General features: G+C 41.4%; 7 protein-coding genes across 7 annotated transcripts; 2 read left to right on the forward strand and 5 right to left on the reverse strand. All coding sequences in view use genetic code 12, as the record gives it.

Moving 5' to 3' along the window:
- Nucleotides 1–81: 81 nt before the first annotated feature.
- On the forward strand, nucleotides 82–2,025 carry PICST_34689 (predicted protein; the record flags this gene model as incomplete). The annotated part of the gene is made up of 3 exons (XM_001386905.1): nucleotides 82–161; nucleotides 333–1,302; nucleotides 1,351–2,025. The coding sequence occupies 3 exons, from the start codon at nucleotides 82–84 to the stop codon at nucleotides 2,023–2,025; spliced, it is 1,725 nt and encodes a 574-aa protein (XP_001386942.2).
- A 78-nt stretch (nucleotides 2,026–2,103) lies between these two features.
- PICST_66710 (predicted protein) lies at nucleotides 2,104–3,740 on the reverse strand (the record flags this gene model as incomplete). Its single annotated transcript, XM_001387150.1, has 1 exon — nucleotides 2,104–3,740. The coding sequence occupies one exon, from the start codon at nucleotides 3,738–3,740 to the stop codon at nucleotides 2,217–2,219; it is 1,524 nt and encodes a 507-aa protein (XP_001387187.2).
- A 2,000-nt stretch (nucleotides 3,741–5,740) lies between these two features.
- Nucleotides 5,741–7,192, reverse strand: PDX1 (pyruvate dehydrogenase complex protein X; the record flags this gene model as incomplete). The annotated part of the gene is made up of 2 exons (XM_001387151.1): nucleotides 5,741–6,286; nucleotides 6,317–7,192. 2 exons carry the CDS (start codon nucleotides 7,025–7,027, stop codon nucleotides 5,741–5,743), a joined length of 1,257 nt encoding a protein of 418 aa, XP_001387188.2.
- A 1,354-nt stretch (nucleotides 7,193–8,546) lies between these two features.
- Nucleotides 8,547–10,700, forward strand: SMF2 (manganese ion transporter; the record flags this gene model as incomplete). Its single annotated transcript, XM_001386906.1, has 2 exons — nucleotides 8,547–10,388; nucleotides 10,446–10,700. The coding sequence occupies 2 exons, from the start codon at nucleotides 8,547–8,549 to the stop codon at nucleotides 10,698–10,700; spliced, it is 2,097 nt and encodes a 698-aa protein (XP_001386943.2).
- A 1,264-nt stretch (nucleotides 10,701–11,964) lies between these two features.
- RTA1.3 (RTA protein) lies at nucleotides 11,965–12,771 on the reverse strand (the record flags this gene model as incomplete). The annotated part of the gene is made up of 1 exon (XM_001387152.1): nucleotides 11,965–12,771. A coding segment is annotated over one exon (807 nt), but the record flags the coding sequence as incomplete, so codon positions are not given.
- Nucleotides 12,772–13,138: 367 nt separating this feature from the next.
- Nucleotides 13,139–14,056, reverse strand: RTA1.2 (putative transporter or flippase transmembrane protein; the record flags this gene model as incomplete). Its single annotated transcript, XM_001387153.1, has 1 exon — nucleotides 13,139–14,056. The coding sequence occupies one exon, from the start codon at nucleotides 14,054–14,056 to the stop codon at nucleotides 13,139–13,141; it is 918 nt and encodes a 305-aa protein (XP_001387190.2).
- Nucleotides 14,057–15,238: 1,182 nt separating this feature from the next.
- Nucleotides 15,239–17,385, reverse strand: GND1 (6-phosphogluconate dehydrogenase). The gene has a single exon (XM_001387154.1). It carries the CDS (start codon nucleotides 16,836–16,838, stop codon nucleotides 15,312–15,314), a length of 1,527 nt encoding a protein of 508 aa, XP_001387191.1. The 5' UTR covers nucleotides 16,839–17,385; the 3' UTR covers nucleotides 15,239–15,311.
- Between the last annotated feature and the right edge of the window lie 1,258 nt (nucleotides 17,386–18,643).

Below are 18,643 nucleotides of genomic sequence, written 5' to 3' on the forward strand. Positions count from 1 at the left end.
TTGTGTACTTGACAATGAGTTAAGAATCATATAATTTGTGTACTTGTCTTTTCTTCATTGAACGGTTTGCAAACAACTAAGATGAATGTGACTAGTAACGCCTACTACTCTCCACAATACCTAGATAAGCAGAAGCGATCCACTCGAAGTCAATACAGTGGGTATTTTCGGGGCTCGCGGGACAATTCGTACAATGACTTTATTAATCAAGCCCAAATTGATGATTGGAATGACAGGGTTTCACTGGACAGAATTTCTGGCTACAAACCAGTTTCTGAAGGCAGCTCTAGCAGAAACAGAAATCGTCAAGCAACAGCAATAGATTCCATTAGAGAACCCGAAGGCTCTGTCAAAAGTTCCACTCGAGTTTCCAAAGCTCCTGTGCTCAATAGAGCCAATTCTACTCCTCTTTCTGTAGTGCAATCTACAATTGCGGCAGACGATTCCATAGAATCTGATCTTGAAGATGAAGAAAGCTATGATCCAGACGCATTGGTACATGAAATCACACCGGCTCAGCTCATCATACAACAACTGAATACAGTAACTCCTCACAGAGTTGAGAGAAGAGGTGCTTACAAACCTCGAGAACAAACCCCTGAGATTAAAGGCTATGATGGGTACTACATAAACCAGAAGAAAAGATATGAAGAGTCTCCCTATAAGCCCAAATTGTACACACACAAGACATTTCGTGATGTGTTTAACGATAAGGAGGAAAGTACAGATAAGTACAACCCTATGGAATTTGTATTTCCAGAAGGAGAGAAGAAGAGCAAATTTGCCAAGAACGTACAATTTGTTCTAGGAAAGGACAACTATGACGAATATAATTATTACGACCACAACAAGGGAGAAAAGAAGAAAAAGAGGAAGAAGAAAATCAATGAACCGACTGAAGTTTTTGTTAAAGAACTTAGCGATGACGACGAAGAAGATTATACTGAAAATGGCCCTAAAATATATTTAACTGAGGAAGAACAGCAGAAAGCTAAAAAGAACAGGAAATTCACTAAGGTGTTCAAGTCTAAAATGAAGAGAGCTAGAAAGGAATTGGGCAAAGATTTTGTGAACAATGCGATAAAGCAGCAGGAACTTGAGCTGAGACGAAAGGAAGAGAAACTGGAAAAGAAAAGAGCTGAAGAAGAAGACAAACAAATAGCTTTGAAGGAAGAGGCCGAGAGAATACGTGCATTAGAAGAAGAGCAAAGGAGAATAGGTCAAAATCCAGAGTTTCATCCAATTTGGAATTATATATTGTCGTGGTTGGTATACGATGCTTCAATATCCAAGACACCAGCTGTTGATTCTCATATTGAAGAACTCGACTCTTATGAAATCCACGAAAAGGCTGACGAAGAACCTGTGGAGAACAAAGAACAGCAGGAAACATCTAAGTCCAAGAAGTTAATTATTTCCTCTAAGAATTTTAAGAACATAAAGAAGAACTACCTCAACTTGGTGCACAAATGGAACGAACCTGTCTCACATGTTTTTAACGAGCCTCCTCCTCCATACCCAACGTCTCGATCCATAAAAGCAAAAACGCTAAGGTCCTTCGAATCTTCAGCTTTTGATGAAGGTGATGGTGACTCAAAAGAGTTCGTTATTGAATACGACGACGATGGAACTGAAATCACACAAGAGTTATACTACAATCCTGTAACCAAACAGCTCGAAGCCACACCACCAACGTCATATTCGTCATTGGACCCTTCAGCCAAATCTGTAAGCTCCTCTATGATGGGCTATGGCATTGATACTACAGGAAGCGCTGTAGCCATTATCTCCAACATCAATGCTTTGATCAAGAGCATCAAGATAATGAAAATCCTTTTCGCACCCATCGATGTAGTCTCAGAATATTTCCCCAATCTCCAGACGATTGTCATCTTGGTGGAGTTGGTGATTTTTGTGTGGATCTTGTACGAAGTCAGCCTCTTAATCGATGCCTTATGTATGATGGTCAAGGCTGTATGTGCGCCCATGATAGCTATGGGAAGGTTTATGAACAGAATAATGTAAATATTTTAGAATAGGGATGAACAGAGGAGGAAAAAATAAGACAATGAAGGATGGATATAGCAGAGTATTTACTTGGTATTTCTTCTTTCTAATGGTACACTAATATATTTGGTTAATATAATACAATTAATAGAAACATAATTAATATAAGCCTAGCACAGTTGACTATTGGCTGATCTCACTGATTTTATCTACAGCTGCGAAGACTTCTTTTGCACACGGTGTTTGAGGTTCCCGTTGACACGAATACCCTTTATGGTGATACCCGTCTGTTCCACAGGAAACTTTCTGGGTCGACCTCTCTTATCCTTTCTTTGGAGCAATTGCTTTACAGCATCGTCTTCCAAATTACGCAAGTATGTAGGCTGTTGGTACAACTTATTTAAGCCAGCTGCAAGGGCTTCGTCTTCTTCGGTAGGGTGTTGCCCTTTCTTGTACTTGCCATTGAGCAAGGCCACAGTGGAGTTCGACTCTTTAAGAACCTTGTTAAGCTGCTTGAAGTTGGGATGCGAGGAGTTGATATACTCATTCGTCGAAGGGTCAAGAATAAGCTTCTTGGGGCGACCTCTTTTCTTTTTTTGGTCCGTAAGAGGAGGAGGAGTTTGTACTCTAGTCTGAGCCAGAATCTGTGCTTGGGCCTGTGCCTGTGCTTGAGCCTGTGCCTGTGCTTGGGCCCTGGCTTGTGCATGAGCTTGTGCTTGAACTTGTGCTTGTGCATGGGCTCTGGCATGTGCTTGTACTTCCAATTGAAGCTGCATTTGCTCTTCCTGCCTTCTTCTCTCTTCTTGCTGCAACTGCTGCAACTGCTCCTGTTGTTGTTTTTTGGTTAGCTTTTTCAGCTTGGGCTTGGCCTGCTTCTTCGGCTGTTCCAATTCTTGCATGTTGAGCTGGGGCGAATGCTGTGATTGTTGCTGTTGCTGTTGCTGCTGTTGTTGTGCCTGAACTTGCGCTTGGAGTTGAGCTCTGCGCTGTGCCTGTTGTTCAGCTAATTGTTGCTGTTGTTGTTGCTGCTGTTGGTATTGCTGAAGCTGTTGGTATTGTTGTTGCTGCAATTGTTGCTGCTGAAGCTGGTAGTGAAACTGTGCCTGATCTATCAGTTGTTCATATTTAGGAGATTGCATCTGCGCTTGGTAAATCTGCAGATGCTGGCTTTGAGGCGAATGCTGCTGGTACTGGTTGGCAACGATTTGTGAGTGGTGCATCTGCTGTTGTTGTTGCTGTTGTTGTTGTTGCTGTTGTAATTGTTGTTGTTGCTGCTGTAATTGTTGTTGCTGTAGTTGAATCTGTTGGTACTGGGGCTGTTGATACTGTTGTTGAGCTTGTTGCTGTTGTGCTTGTTGTTGCTGCGAAAGTTGGTGTATAGGTGGAGGAGCTGTGGCACTAACATTATGCGGATAATTCAACAGCGCAGCGGAACTGACTCCAGAGTGAGATATCATCCCACGATGATGGTTGTGGTGAGTTTGAGCAGCGGCAGCAGCAGCAGCAGCAACTGAACCAGAAACTCCACCTACCGGAGGAACTGGGCTCTGAGAGGATCTTGCAAAAAAAGAAGCAGACGATTGCTGAAGATGTTGCGGAGGTGGAATCGATTTGTTTCTCTCTGTATTAACACCTATCATTGTATTGGATACGGGATTCTGATTGTTTCCGGAGCCGTTCTGGCCGGATGTCGACGACGCATAAGTCGAATAGGGATGGTAGCTATTGTACATTTCGAAAATCGCAAGCGGCCTCTAAAATTCGAGAACTATATGATTTTGTGAATATATGTGATTTCGTGAATTCAGTCGAAATTAATACCGAGGTTTCTACAGTTCGGTCGATTCGCACAATAAAATATAGCGATTTGTTGATACTATTCACTGATTGCTATTCTTAGTGGTCTGATCGGTGTACGTTATCCGGGTCTCGCTTGGGGAAGCAGCGGTTGGCCAAAGAAAGATCTAATCGATTATCAACAATTATAATAGATTTTCAAAATATATAAAATAAAAAACACTGGAATCGTAGGTGGCGGGGAATAAATGTGTGGCTACAAGCGGGCTGACGCAGTGAAACTTCCACGAAAACGCAGGGATTAAGACGAGTCTTCAGTGCTGTAACTTGCTAAACTTGCCGCTACCGTTGGAACAGAATTTTGCTAGCGGTAAAGAGGAAAGTTGATGATGTATTTGCAATCACAGAAAGAAGCAATGTTTTTTTTATTAATTTTTTTGTCCAGGGAGGAAGAGTAAAAAAAAAAATGATGATATTACGTATGCAGGAGAATAAGACGTCCACCTACATTAAGCGTACATTAATTTTTTTGCTTTCTGACGGCTATGAAAGCAAGTCAGAGTAGGCCGCTAGGCGACTCATCTAGGTGGCCATTGATAGGGTGAAAGGTTCCGCTTGAAATTGTAGATGTTTGACTCGTAACGTGTTGTTTATGTATGTACCATAATTTTCCGGTGAATTTTGTTGCATTTCATTATTTTATATTCTCGGAATATTGCACAATGCCAAACTATAATTGTCCCCAGTCATTAGCTTCCCTCAAAGCTTCCTCATGATAGTTCTCTACATCAAAGTGTTATTCTCAAAACTTAATTTGCACCATTTCCAGAACGATCTTTGTAACTAACTTAGAGGGGCGTCGCATAGACAGTTGTACGCATTTGTCTCGTCTAAAATTTGGACCAATGCTGTGTCAGAGATTACATTCCCAAAGATCGGGAATTGCTTGAGTCAGGACCAAGTCGTCGTCTCCTAGCTTTGACGGTAAAAATGCAGGGATGCAACAGTTAGGTCTGAAAATTGTTGTCAATTCTCCGGTAATCCCATGTACTATAAGGTACGATTATCTAGTTTTTGATGAAGTAGACCGCTTGTCCGTTCCTGAGTTTCAACATTATGTGTCTAAAATTCCGCTGATTATTTGTATTTTCCATTATTGGGGTAATAGAAAATAGTGTTGGTAATGCTCACCAGAGCCCAATTTCTGCCCTGTTTTACTGGATTTCTGCTTTTCACTAAACACTACTGTACTAGTCTTGTACCATCTCCCCCTCAAGTCTTTGTTACAGCTGTGAACGTACACTTGGCTATTTGACTTGATTGTCTTCATCAGCACGCCAGTTGATTTTAAGAGGGTATTTTACTTTTGGGTATCATTATCTTCTTAACTGATCCAGACATCTGCCTCAAGGGAACAAATCGTTATTGTTCAAACACTAGTGGTAGCAACCCGGCGTTCGACCCCTGACACCAATGCCTTGTTTTCTGTAGATACCTGCAATTGTGAACCTCTCTCCACAATGATAGGTAGGAACAGAATGTGTCGCATGAAAAATTAAATTCTATTGTATACAATTTTTTTTTGAATTGTTACCAAGTATGATATGGAACAGACAACTGCAGCAAGCGAAGAGAAAACAGTATCGGTAGAGATTGAATGTGCAATATTATAGAGGCAACCGATGCTGCTACAGATATACATTTGTCTTCAGAAGAAGCTCAAAACAGGATTAGCTGCGATTGCCTCAGGTTCGCTAGCATTATTTTTTTTACTGACGTAGGTTTAGACGCACCTACATATACTTCGCTAAAAACGAAAATTATATTATATTATAATTGACATATATTTTATAGTCGAGGATTTACTTAGAGATTAAGGCTTTATGCAAATGTCGAACAGCTATGAGCTGCTCGGTTATCTATTAGTATACACAGATCAGTTGGAGATCTTCAACTTATTGGCTGGGATTTGTGAGAGAAGTGAGTCCTCGAACACGGACACAAAATCCTTTGAGTCGCTCAACTTTTCGTCAAACTTGATCTTGAATTCGACATTGACCTTAGCACTGCCTTCTTCTACATAAGCTGGAGATGACGACGTCAAGCCCAAAAGCTCATCAAAATCGCTGGCAATGCTCTGTGCTTTCGATGGGGCTGCTAAGCTTGGACCAAAGAATTTGTAGTTGATGCCGTAGACTTCAAATCTGGACTTTGTTACAGAAGGTGTGAGCAAATCGTCGAAGAGATCATCGGCGGCTGTCAACGAAGAGCCCACAGGCGATGTAGCATACTGTGGGAACTTGCGGCCGTACGTCTGTCTAATGGCGACCTCGATTGATCTTTCAAATGCATATTTAAACTTTTCCTTGGAGATATCTCCATCCAAAGCTGAAGTCAATTCTACGGTCAAGACATTCTTAGGCTTAACTGGTTCTGGAGCAGGGGCTTTTGCTTCAGGCTTAGGAGCAGCAGCTTCGGCCTTCTTCTTGAGCTCAGCAGGGTCAGCCTTCACAATATTGGACAAATCCAAGTGTTCCCTAGACTTGATAAATTCAGTAACTTTGATAATAGAGTCTTTACTGATGGAACCCAAATGGGCCAAAACGTCACCCTTCAACAATCTACCCTTCGGACCCGAGGCTGGAATAGAACCCAAAGCATCTTCAACGGAAATGTCGTTTTCGTGCAATAACAATTCGACCGCTGGTGATAACTTCTGTGATACATTTGCCTGGGCAAAAATCTCAGTAGAGCCAGAAGTTTTAGGAGCAGCAGGAGTTTTGGAAGCTACAGGTTCTTCAGTTTTGACTGCCTTTGGTGCTTCTGCTGTTTCTGCAGGCTTTGTAGCCTTGGTTTCTAAAACTGGTCTTTCCAAAGTCAGCAAGTCATCTTCAGGTTCAGCAAGCAAAGCAATAGGTTCACCTACAGCTACACCCTTGGCACCGTCATTTACAATAATCTCCCACATTTTACCATCGTCTACAGCTTCTACATCAATGGTAGCCTTGTCGGTTTCAACTTCCAAGAGAACATCGCCAGAATTGAATGCTTCACCAGGCTTGAACTTCCAGCTGACAATTCCTCCTTCGCTCATCGTGGGAGACATGGCAGGCATGGTAAATACCTGTGCCGCCATTGTAGGAGCAGAATGATGCAAGCCTCTAGCGGCGACAAGTATCTTCGATCCGCCGGTCTTTCTAGCTGCGTAAACGGCTCTCAACATCGTGGAAATGGCGAGTTGTGAATTTGAAGAAATGTGAAAAATTGGAAAACGTCAAGGAAACTAACAAAATTCGTTGAATAGACGCAGAAATGTCGCAAAACCCAACGCTTTATTACTGTCAAAGTATCTGAACTTGTCTGGTTGGTCACAATTCACAGAACTCACCCTTTCCACTAGCAAATAAAGATAATTGGGAATTAATCATTCTGAAGTGGATCTTCAGGCAATTCGGTTAAACATCACCGAGCGGGTGCGACATTTCCGGCGACATTGGAAGACAGTCTACGACATCCATCGTCGGGCCAGATTTCTTTATGAATATTTGGAAGTACTAGTAGAACCATAGTAAATAGTACAGTAAATACCAACCGTACTTCATTATATCTAGCATGTTATGTATTTGCAGTTTCCAGACTTTATTCAACGTATGTCTACTAAGATAAGCTGTCTCCAAAATTTAGTCATCTGATTATTCTCACGTGCAAGTTTATGGTCACATGATCTGACGCGCTGGCAACCCGGTCAATTGTTCCTACATCGTCCGATTCTTACCCGGGCTCAGATTCATCTAAGTTCACATTCCGCCACATTCTAAGAGTTTGAACGTGCAAGATATTCGCAGATACTCGTACACTACCAAAGTATCCATTCTGTCAGTTTCCACCAATCATACCCCTCCATTCCACGTTTCTGACACCTTTCACAGCCACCAGGGTAACTTCCAGAGCGACTCAGCTTTTGCTACCGCGAAATTTCAATTCCTCGTTCCTGCAGGTAATCCACTCACGCTTCAGTTTCAAGAAAAGAAGAACACCTGGAATAATATCGTCCTATTCATGTGTTTCTTTCCATAATCTGGACACACTGAGCAACGAGAGCAGACTATAACTCCTCAACACCAGTATCATATACGTCGAGTCCACTGCGACATTTGTACCCTACAAGTTTTCCCGGGTTTTCCACTTTGAATAGCCGTTATTTTGGACTTTTCCTAATTTTCCAGTGCTACTAACTACAAAATCTCAGCTCATAGTCCCGTTTCCCCGTAGCAGCCTCTGTGTTTGAAGTGCTACAGCAAAATTTGATATTCAACCAACTGCGATCGTTGTATATCTTCAGAAATTTGAACGGAGTCAAACGAAGACAAATTCGTGACGTTGCAGCCTTCGCATTCCATTCTGCACTATAGACATCACAAGACACAGCCGACACCATACTGAAAAACTGAAAAGCGCTCGAAAAACGTTCTGAAACTCTTTATATTGTCAAGCGAAAGAATCTAAAAGGAAGCATAACTAACAGTAAATTCCATCAAAGGACTATTGAAAAATTCACATTCAATCCCTGAAATCTAGAGGTATAACTCTCATATCATATCATATAAAGAAACTTGCCATAAAGAAACGAAAGCTTACCTGATTAGTGCCTAAACTATATTGATAACATCCTCATCCATTTCCTTGTTCTTATAGACTTTTGCATTCATCCCATCCCATTCATATAAATCATATACACCATCATGAGCATACGAGAAACGTTCACCTTCAAGAAAGCTCTTCTGGTGCTAAAGACATATTCGAGGTTCATTGGCCCTGGCCTAATGGTCAGTGTAGCGTACATGGATCCCGGAAACTATTCCACTGCTGTAGCTGCTGGCTCGGCTTATAAATATGACTTACTTTTCCTGATTTTTTTATCAAACTGTCTAGCCATTTTCCTTCAGATATTAGCTGCTAAGCTTGGAGCCGTAACAGGACTCGATTTGGCTGCAAATTGTAAAGCCAATTTCTCATTTAAAACGAATTTATTTATCTACATTTTGGCCGAAGTTGCCATCATTGCTACCGACTTGGCAGAAGTAGTTGGTACGGCCATAGCATTGAACATCTTGTTCAATTTACCCCTTTTTGCTGGGGTCATCCTCACAGTCGTAGACGTACTAATTGTGTTGATGGCATATAGGCCGAAAGGTCCGTTGCTTTTCATCCGGATTTTTGAGTCGTTTGTAACTGTCTTGGTGGCGGCAACTGTTGTCTGTTTTGCCATAGAATTGCATCAAGTCAGTCATGATCCACTGATTAATTTTTCAGTGGTAGAAGTCATGAAGGGCTTTTTGCCAAATGAAAGCGTCGTAGATCTGTCTGATAGAAAAGGCGGAAACGGACTTTTCTTGAGTTTGGCTATTTTAGGAGCAACCGTGATGCCCCACTCCTTGTACTTGGGATCAGGTTTGGTTCAGGCCAGATTGAAGGATTTTGACATCAAGCATGGTTTTTACAGACCCTTTCAAAGAAGATCTCTCAATGCTGAATCACCCCAAACTCAGACGGAAGAAGAAGAATTACATGGCACTGAATCTTTAGCTGAATCTGACTCAATTACTCCATTGGCTACACCTTTGGTGAACCCATTTGGTGGCATACTAAGATTTGAAAAGGATAATGATGTTGCAACTGTAGACGATGATGAAGACGACAACTACCGTCCTTCCATTCATGCGATCGACGACACAATGAGCTATACAATTGTGGAATTGGTAATTTCGTTATTCACAGTCGCACTTTTCGTCAATGCTGCTATTTTGATTGTCGCTGGTGCCACTTTAAATGCCAATAAAAAACATGAAAGAAGCTCCTTTGGGGGTTTTTCTAGGAGAGATGATGACGATGATGGCACAGATTCAGACTCAGACGACGACTACGAGAACGCAGATTTATTTACCATCTACCATTTGCTTTCAAAGCATTTGTCGCCTACGGCTGGGTTTGTGTTTGCATTAGCGTTGTTGTGTTCCGGCCAAAGTGCTGGTGTAGTTTGTACTTTGGCAGGTCAGATGGTCTCTGAAGGTTTCTTGTCGTGGAGCTTACCTCCAGTGACGAGAAGATTGATTACCAGAGGCTTGGCCATTGCTCCATGTCTTGTTGTCGTAAGCATTGCCGGTCGCGAAGGTTTAGCCAAAACATTGAATGCCAGTCAAGTAGTTTTGTCGATTCTTTTGCCAGTAGTCAGTGCCCCTCTTATTATCTTTACTTGTTCAAAAGAAATCATGAAGGTACCTATCTTTGTCAGAGACGGGGATGAAAATGTCGATATTGTCTACGAACAGCCGGAAGCTTCTACTATCTTTGACGATGACGAAATAACTCTACCTGCCCCTGCTCCTGGCAAACCGCGTAGATTCAAAAGTACAGAGCCTGCTATCCGCTTACAAGATTTACGTAACTCACATCCTTGCGCTGGTTGGGAAGATGATGAGGACGAACATATGAATCACGGAAGTGAAGAACAACTGCACCTTCTCAGTCTGAACAGCGCTGATGGAACTAATGCCAACGCTCCATACCCTCGCCGTTTATCAGCTGTTGCTATTCTGTCTACCATAAATAATGCTAGTATTAGAGAAGCAACTCCAGTCAAGAAATCGATGAGTACAAGTGACTCGAACAGTTTCAGCTCCTCTAGCGCTAACACCTCGACAAATCCCACACCAAACCCTTTACCAGTGGAAATCTACGAAGATGCCGACCACGAGCTCTTCAGAATCCAAGGCTACAAAGACTTCAGCAACAGCCCCTTGACAGCTTTTGTTGCAATCTTGATCTGGGGGTTTGTCACCTGCTTAAACTTGTACTTGATAGTCAGCATGATGTTGGGCTACGATGTTCCTTTGTGAAGGCACTTATTTATCAAATTGCATTTTATACACATAATCAGCTTGTAACATATTTTCGTAGCGGTGTAGAATCAACCTCATGAAACTTTAAGTCAGATGAAGACGTGGCCAGTTATTCAAGCTTAGAGATCTTAGTAATTCATATCATTGGCTGATATTCTAATTGGTTTTGCAATTCTTCTACATCTACAAATTAAAGCCTGATAGCTTTTATTGATCGAAATATGTACTCGTTTAGCTTCTCTAATGTAGGAAAAGATTCCGATAAAGTCTAAGAGTTATTTACGAGTAACAAAGAAATTATTAATTTACTTTTGGAGTTAAATGATTTTTATTGATTATGTAATCAAACTACTGCAACATTATTTATTTTCGTCAATGCAGCATGGTTTAGCTCTGCATATACAACACCACAAATTTGGCTGCAATGACAAAAAAATATTTATTTTACGCTACTACCAGAGAATGAAATTGTTTGAAACTCATTCCATTTCACTCAAATAGCATTCATTATCGAGATCACGTCAAATAGATATTTGTTATAAAATCTATGTGACACTAAACACACGTAAGCCGACCTTTCCTCTACACTATTTCTTGGGTAAGATCATCTCCATCATATCTTTCATCTGGATGGAAAGGAGGTCTATAATTTAAATAAGACAAAATTTACAAGATGATAAAGAGTCTGTCAAGAATAAAAATCGGCAATGTTTTTAGCTTTATTGTTCTGCCACTAACATTCTTGGAACAATTGATCAAATAAATATACAACCAGAAAGAAACGAAATATAAGTCCTTCATTTGTTAAATATTTTCTCTGTGGGGAAATCAGTGCCAACTTAGTATTTCAGCATGAATACCTGGTCCTTCTTCTTGTTATAAAGTATTACGTGCTGCTCTTTATTTTTATTTTAGAATATCAGTTCATGTCATTTAAGGTATATAATCTAAGTTCAAAAATAATTTATGTGTCGAAAACAGGACTGAAATAAAAAAAGGAAGTGCAGATCGATGAAGATAAGGCAAATCTGATTTCAGTTGATGAAGAAATGCAAACAAAGGGAAACAAAATACAGTAATATTTTGTCTGCAAATTATATACTTCGATTCAGTGAACAATCAACTAAACTCTTCAGACAAATTCAGCTTGCAGGGTGGGCTTACTGTCATCTGCATTGTATGTAACAGTAAGAGCAATATCTTCTCTTTCGACATTCTTGAATTGCATCTCAGTTTGGGATAACATCATGGGAGTATAAAAGCTCAATAAAGTAAGAGCGGCGAATGTGATAAAAAGACTATCGAGAAGAAAGAGGTACTCTTCTGACGACATTAGCTTTCCGTCTCTTCCTTCAACAAATTCAAGTAAACGATAAATTGATCTAGCAAAGATTAACAAGGAAGCTATAACCAACAGCAAAAGATGTACCTTCCAGTTGTTCATATACCTGCTCAAGGAACTTGACAAGTTTGCCAACTTAGTAGGGTAACGGGAGCACTTAAGGAAGAAGAGTACGACGCAGACCATAAAGCAACCAAAGAAAATGAGCTGCACTGTCAAGCCTCCAATGACAAGTTTTTCACCGAAATCTGCTTTAGAACTCAGAGCCATCAATCCTCCTCCACCACTCTGCAAAAGTAACGAAAGGATATCGCCTGCCACAAAGATCTTAGTGAGCTTCGTTATTGGGATAATTGAAAGATGGCTTGCGTCTAAGGTTTTAACGATCTCTCCGAAAAGCATATAAATGGAAGCAGCCATGAATGTCGGACCAAGTAACAAACAGAGAGACTGAAGGATATACGCACCCAAATTTTGTGGGTCAGAATGGCCCATTGCTCTTCCTATATAGCCAATACATTCCATAGCCAAGCCAATTGTAAAAGGAATCATAACACCTAGGTATCTATTCAGTTTTTGTTTTGACAAATACTTGTTGTATTTTATTTTTACAAAAATCATTAGACCGATCAGAACCGAAAGTAGAAGAGCATATTTGCCAGCCTGTACTAGGTTTACCCAAAGCAGAGGGGTGTAGTTGTAAAGTTTCCATTCGTTGGTAGACATTTTTTTTTTAAGAACGTGACGTGCTTACAATATTATTGAAAATTAACAGACTTTTCTAAACCAGAATATGATGAATTATAGAAGCCTATTTTATAAGAATATTGAAAAAATAGTACGAGCAATATAATTGGCTTCAATTCTTATTCTAGGAAAGAGCTCACTCTTATATCTCCAACCTAGCTGTGAGATTCGAATATCATCCAGCTGCGGCTAGTCCTGTTTGTGTTAGCCTTTTATTTACGAGTTTATGCTTGCGGCTGGCACCAAAGAATATTAAAAAAGGTTGGATTGTGTTATTCGCGTTAAATAAGCTATAAATAAGTCCAAACATAGTGGCTGTGCCATGTATAAGCTATACTTGATAAATTTATACAGATACAGGCTCTGTTTCAGGAACGGAAAACTTCTGATCTGTCCGAATAGTGCTTGATTTCATGTTTTCCTTTTCTGTGTAACATAACATACTGGGGGTGTAAAATACAATCATGTGAAGTGCTGCCAGAGCAACGAGATGGCTGTCTAGTAAGAAGAGATACTTCTCATCTGAAATAAGGATTCCATTGGCACCTTGCAAGAACTCAATAACCCTATAGACAGATCTTCCAAGAATGAGTAGCGAGGCTACGACCAACAGAATGACGTGGATTTTCCAATTTTGAATAATGCTCGAACGAGCAGAATTCATGGCAGCACTCTTGGTTGGGGAATTGGAGCATTTAACATAGAACAGCAAAACACAGAGAACAAAAACGCCAAAAAAGATCAATTGAACAAACAAGCCTCCTAGAATTATCTTTTCGCCTATATTGTAGAGCATCTTCAGGTCATTAGTGGTGAGGGAGCCACCTGTGCTCTGTAATGTCAACGATAATAAATCTCCACCAACGAATATCTTGGTGAGTTTCGCAATTGGAACAACTGAATGATGGCTCGCATCTAAGGTCTTCACGATTTCTCCAAACAGCATGTAAATCGTTGCTGCCATGAACGTAGGTCCAAGAAGTATGCAAACAGCTTGAATAATAAATCCTGCTAAAGATTGCAAATCGTAATGGTTAATGATTCTTCCAGCGAAGCCTACAACTTCGAGAGCCATTCCAATTGAAAATGGAATCATCATGAGATGGAACCTTTTGAGTTTAGTCTTCCCCAAGCTGGAAGAGTACTTTGTATGGAGATGCCAGCTGTAAAGGACTTGAACGGCCAAGAAGACTGCAAACACTGCTGCGAATTGAATATTCACTGAAAGCATGGGAATGTAATTGAAAGCTTTCCACTCATCCATTGCAAATACAGTCTACTGAATAGTTGATAAGGTTCTTAAAGTATAAAAATTGGTACCGTGAGCTTATTATGGTATTATAATATATGCTCAAGCTTATTACAAAAATGTCAAAGGGAGAAGAAAGAACGAAGGTTCAGTTGGATTCAGAATTGCATTTGACTTGAAACTGGAATTAGAGTTGAGCGGATTTTGTTCAGATAACAAGGGTACTCCAACTGGGTGTGGTTTACGACTGCGCCCGTATTTATTCTTTGTTGTATGCCGTCTTGCTGCAATGAACAGTAAAACCACAAACAAGAAAGGACGAAGTGGGGGAGACACAGTGGTGATTATATCTAATACGAAAGATATGTGCTCTAGAAATGTTGTATCAGCAGCAGAAAGAACGTGGAATAGAATTGAGGAAGTTGGTTCGATACAAGTTTGTAAAAAACAATTGCTTTGCGTTTGTCGAGTTATCCAAACGCATCAACAAAAAGTAGTTAGACCACAGTCCCTCTTTAAAGGGGCCCCTTGATAAGTACAACAACCAGAATTGGCTATGCATCATATGAACGTTGCTAATTTCCTTCTATGTCTTGTCCTTTTTTATAAAGTCGAAAAGCACAGCCACTAGCACTGTATGAGTTGTAAAGCATAAAAAAGCAAAATGTAGAATGCCAAAAAAAAAAACGCGTAGAAGAGTATTTCAAGAAAATTGTTTACACATCAATAAAAAATATGAAGACGATATTATTTATACACTGCCATGTAAGTTCCCTTGAGCCGATGATCCTCTTTCGGCATCACTTTTGATCTTCATCCCCATGAAACTATAGTAAGAAATTGGAAAATATGAACTATAATTATTCTTGACGCTTTTATAACAATCCGGTGTGAAAGGTTTCTACAAAATAATGGATGCGACTCTTGCTGCAAATTGCAATTACAATTCGCAAATCGCAAAAAATAAAATTCTGAAGTTTAAATTTATATTTCATATTTTGGTTTCCCTTTCGATCCAACCTCGAGGATTCAGATTTGATTTTTCGTACAAACCGTTGAAAACTTATCGAATCTTGCTTAAAACTACCTTAAAAGTAGATAATATCCCTCCCCCTTGTACAAATATTTCGCATACCATCGCGTTAGTCACTAAATCATACCAACACAGCCATTAAAACATTTCTCTACATCATTTTTACAACCGATTTTATTAAATTATTGAACTGCTAGAAACAAAAAATGGCATCTTCAATTCGGACGCTAAGCAAGCTTAAGCATCATAAGTAGAGGCAGACACGTTACCACCCTTACCGGTCCAGTTGACGTGGATCCAGTCACCCTTAAGGAAGTCGTTTTCCTTACCTGGCAAGACCTTGAAGGTGTGGGCACCAAAGTAGTCTCTTTGGGCTTGCAACAAGTTAGCAGGCAACATGGCCGATCTGTAACCATCGTAGAAGGACAAAGCGGTGGTGAAAGCTGGAACTGGAACACCGTACTGAACAGCCTTAGCAATGGATGATCTCCAGCCGGATTGGGCCTTGGTGATGGCATTCTTGAAGAATGGGTGGAACAACAAGTTTTCCAAGTCTGGGTTTTCCTTGTAGGCAGCGGTGATTTCTCCCAAGAAAACAGATCTGATGATACAACCACCTCTCCACATCAAGGCGATAGCAGGGTTGTTCAATTTCCAGCCGTATTCCTTAGCGGCTTCGTTGATCAACATGAAACCTTGAGCGTAGGAGATGATCTTGGAGGCGTACAAGGCTTGTTCCAAGTCGTCAACGAACTGCTTTCTGTCGGTGATTGGGGATTCACCGGAAACAGTTGGACCTTCCAAGACAGTAGAAGCTCTAACTCTTTCATCCTTCAAGGCAGAAAGACATCTGGAGAAGACAGCTTCACCAATCAAAGTAACTGGCATACCCAAGTCAAGGGCGTTGATGGCAGTCCACTTACCAGTACCCTTTTGACCAGCAGAATCCAAGATCTTTTCCAACAAAGGAGTGCCGTCGGTAGGGTCGTTGAAGTAAAGAATGTCTCTGGTGATTTCAATCAAGAAGGAGTCCAAAACACCCTTGTTCCATTGAGTGAAGACATCACCGATTTCCTTGTCGGTGAACTTACCAACTCTCTTTAACAAGTCATAGGCTTCACAGATCAATTGCATGTCACCGTATTCGATACCGTTGTGGACCATCTTGACGTAATGACCGGAACCGGCATCACCAACCCAGTCACAACATGGCTCACCGTCGGACTTGGCGGCGATGGACTGGAAGATGTCCTTGATGTGTGGCCAAGCGTCCTTGTGACCACCAGGCATCAAAGAAGGACCGTTACGGGCACCTTCTTCACCACCAGAGACACCGGAACCGACGAAGAGAATACCCTTGTCGTTCAATTCTTCGTAACGACGGTTGGAATCTGGGAAGTGCGAGTTACCACCGTCAATGATGATGTCACCCTTTTCCAAGTGTGGCAACAATTGCTCAATGAAGGCGTCAACAGGCTTACCGGCCTTGACCAACAAGATGATTCTTCTTGGTCTCTTCAAGTTGGCAACCAATTCTTCGATGGAACGGGCACCGATAATGGACTTGCCCTTGGCTTCGTTAGCAAGGAACTCATCGACCTTGGCCACGGTTCTGTTGTAGGCAACAACAGTGAAGCCGTGGTCGGCAGCATTGAGGATCAAGTTTTGACCCATGACGGCCAAACCGATCAAACCGATATCACCACTGGGAAGAGTGTTAGTAGGACTGAGATGGGCTGAAAGCTGTGCGAGTCTAGCGGTCATATCGAATGTCTAGGGAAATTCTGGAAACGACAGCAAATTTGATCGTGCTGTGGAGAATAGTAGTTTCGACGGAGCAAGAACTAATGTAGTGGATGTGTCAAATATAATGTGGGTTGATCTTTTATATGAAAACGACAATTCTGATTATCATATGGGGATCCACTGAAAAATCCGGAGTGAAAAATTCAACGAAAAATTCCAGCCAGAACTTTTCAATGACAAATGGATTCTCCAACAATAACGACCAAGTTCTTCAACGAGCTCAATGTTCTATGATAGCTATTATACTGGCGATAGCAGACGACAGAGAGCTTTTATAAGAAAAGGAACAACGCTGAAACTACCTTTGTCCGAAACCTGGAGCCTCGGATGGCAGTGCAACGAATACTCGGAAAAACCCCGCCACGGGAAATTGACCCATGGATAAGCCAGAGTGATTGATATAAAAGCCAGACTAAGGGCAATTGGGCAGGAGATGATGGCCGCTAGACCGAATTGGATCGACGTGTAAAGCTTATACGTACGTAGGAGCAGACATATTTATTAGTTGTAGATAGCAATGGAGAAGAAAAGAAGTCGACGATAATATGGTGGTAGCGAGATTGCTCACTATAAATAAGCCTGGACTTCGGACCAAAGCGCCTGTACGGAGGATTGTGTTACGGCGAGGAGAGATTAGTGAGCGGATGGGACGTGGCCGTGGAAAGACAAATTAGGGAGCCTGTTCTAATTGTGAGACTGCGACAAAAGTAGCGAGACTTCTGCTGGTGCCAGCAGCATTGGGCCGGCACTGGCTTAGGATGCTAGTCTAGAACAGTCTGGCGAACATCTAGTAGTTCTACGGGCATCTACACTAGAGATTCAAGATAGCAGAGACGTAGAGAAACGGACCTGGACCGCTTGGAAAGTCCAGAGGCCATAAAAGCGCAATTACACAATCGCTACCACGGTGAATTTCTATAAGCTACGTACATTTTGTTGTCCGAAGGTGTCGCTATTCCATTCGTAGTTCTTCCCACTCTGGCACTAACGCCATTTCCACCCAACAGTTTCCAGAATGAGTGGACAGCTGTAGAAAGTTAGGCAATGCTTTTAACACATCTGACCCTGCAATTTACTTGGTTTACTACTCTGACAATTCGAATGTCGTTCTAGACGGCTCGACTTGGTTATATCCTATTTGGAGCTCAGTTGCTCCAGCCGACTCTGCTTGGCTGTCTCACTTTTACTCGCATTACTAATGCCTCTACCTTACTTCGTTTCTGCTCCTCTACCTTCTCTTACTAATCTCGGTTGGGCTTCTCCCCCACCTGGTGGCCGGAATTGGCGGTGGGTTCAAAATTTTCACCCGTGACTCAAACACTGAACATTGCTACAGAAACACTCCATTGGCCTGCAGCTGCGATCTGGTAGTCGAGAATAGACCAACTTCTCCTTCATTAGGCTGATTCGAAGTCTGAAGTCGTTCTTGAAAAAATTCAAATCATTTCGCAACCATTGCAATTTTCTCTGGTCTTCTCGTAACTTTTCACTTCTTTCCTTTAATTATTCTCCCATCTTCAAATTCGCTTGAGCGTTTCCTTTGAGCTCTGCTGCCTCTATCATCCTCTCTCAGACCTTCCCTTGCACCCCAGACTCGTCCGAAGTCGCTCTTCCTGTGCACTCTTGTCCAAATCAAGCAAAACCGGTGGCTACACCTCCGACAAGTATGTGCACTTCTGAAAATTCCCAATGTTCCACGCCAGCTTAGCGACTCCTGAAGTCCGGTGGTTCCTGTGAAATTGATCTAAACCACTTCCGGTGCT

Source organism: Scheffersomyces stipitis, chromosome 1 (genome assembly GCF_000209165.1).
Source record: "Scheffersomyces stipitis CBS 6054 chromosome 1, whole genome shotgun sequence".
In the NCBI taxonomy this organism is placed as follows: Eukaryota; Fungi; Ascomycota; class Pichiomycetes; order Serinales; family Debaryomycetaceae; genus Scheffersomyces; species Scheffersomyces stipitis.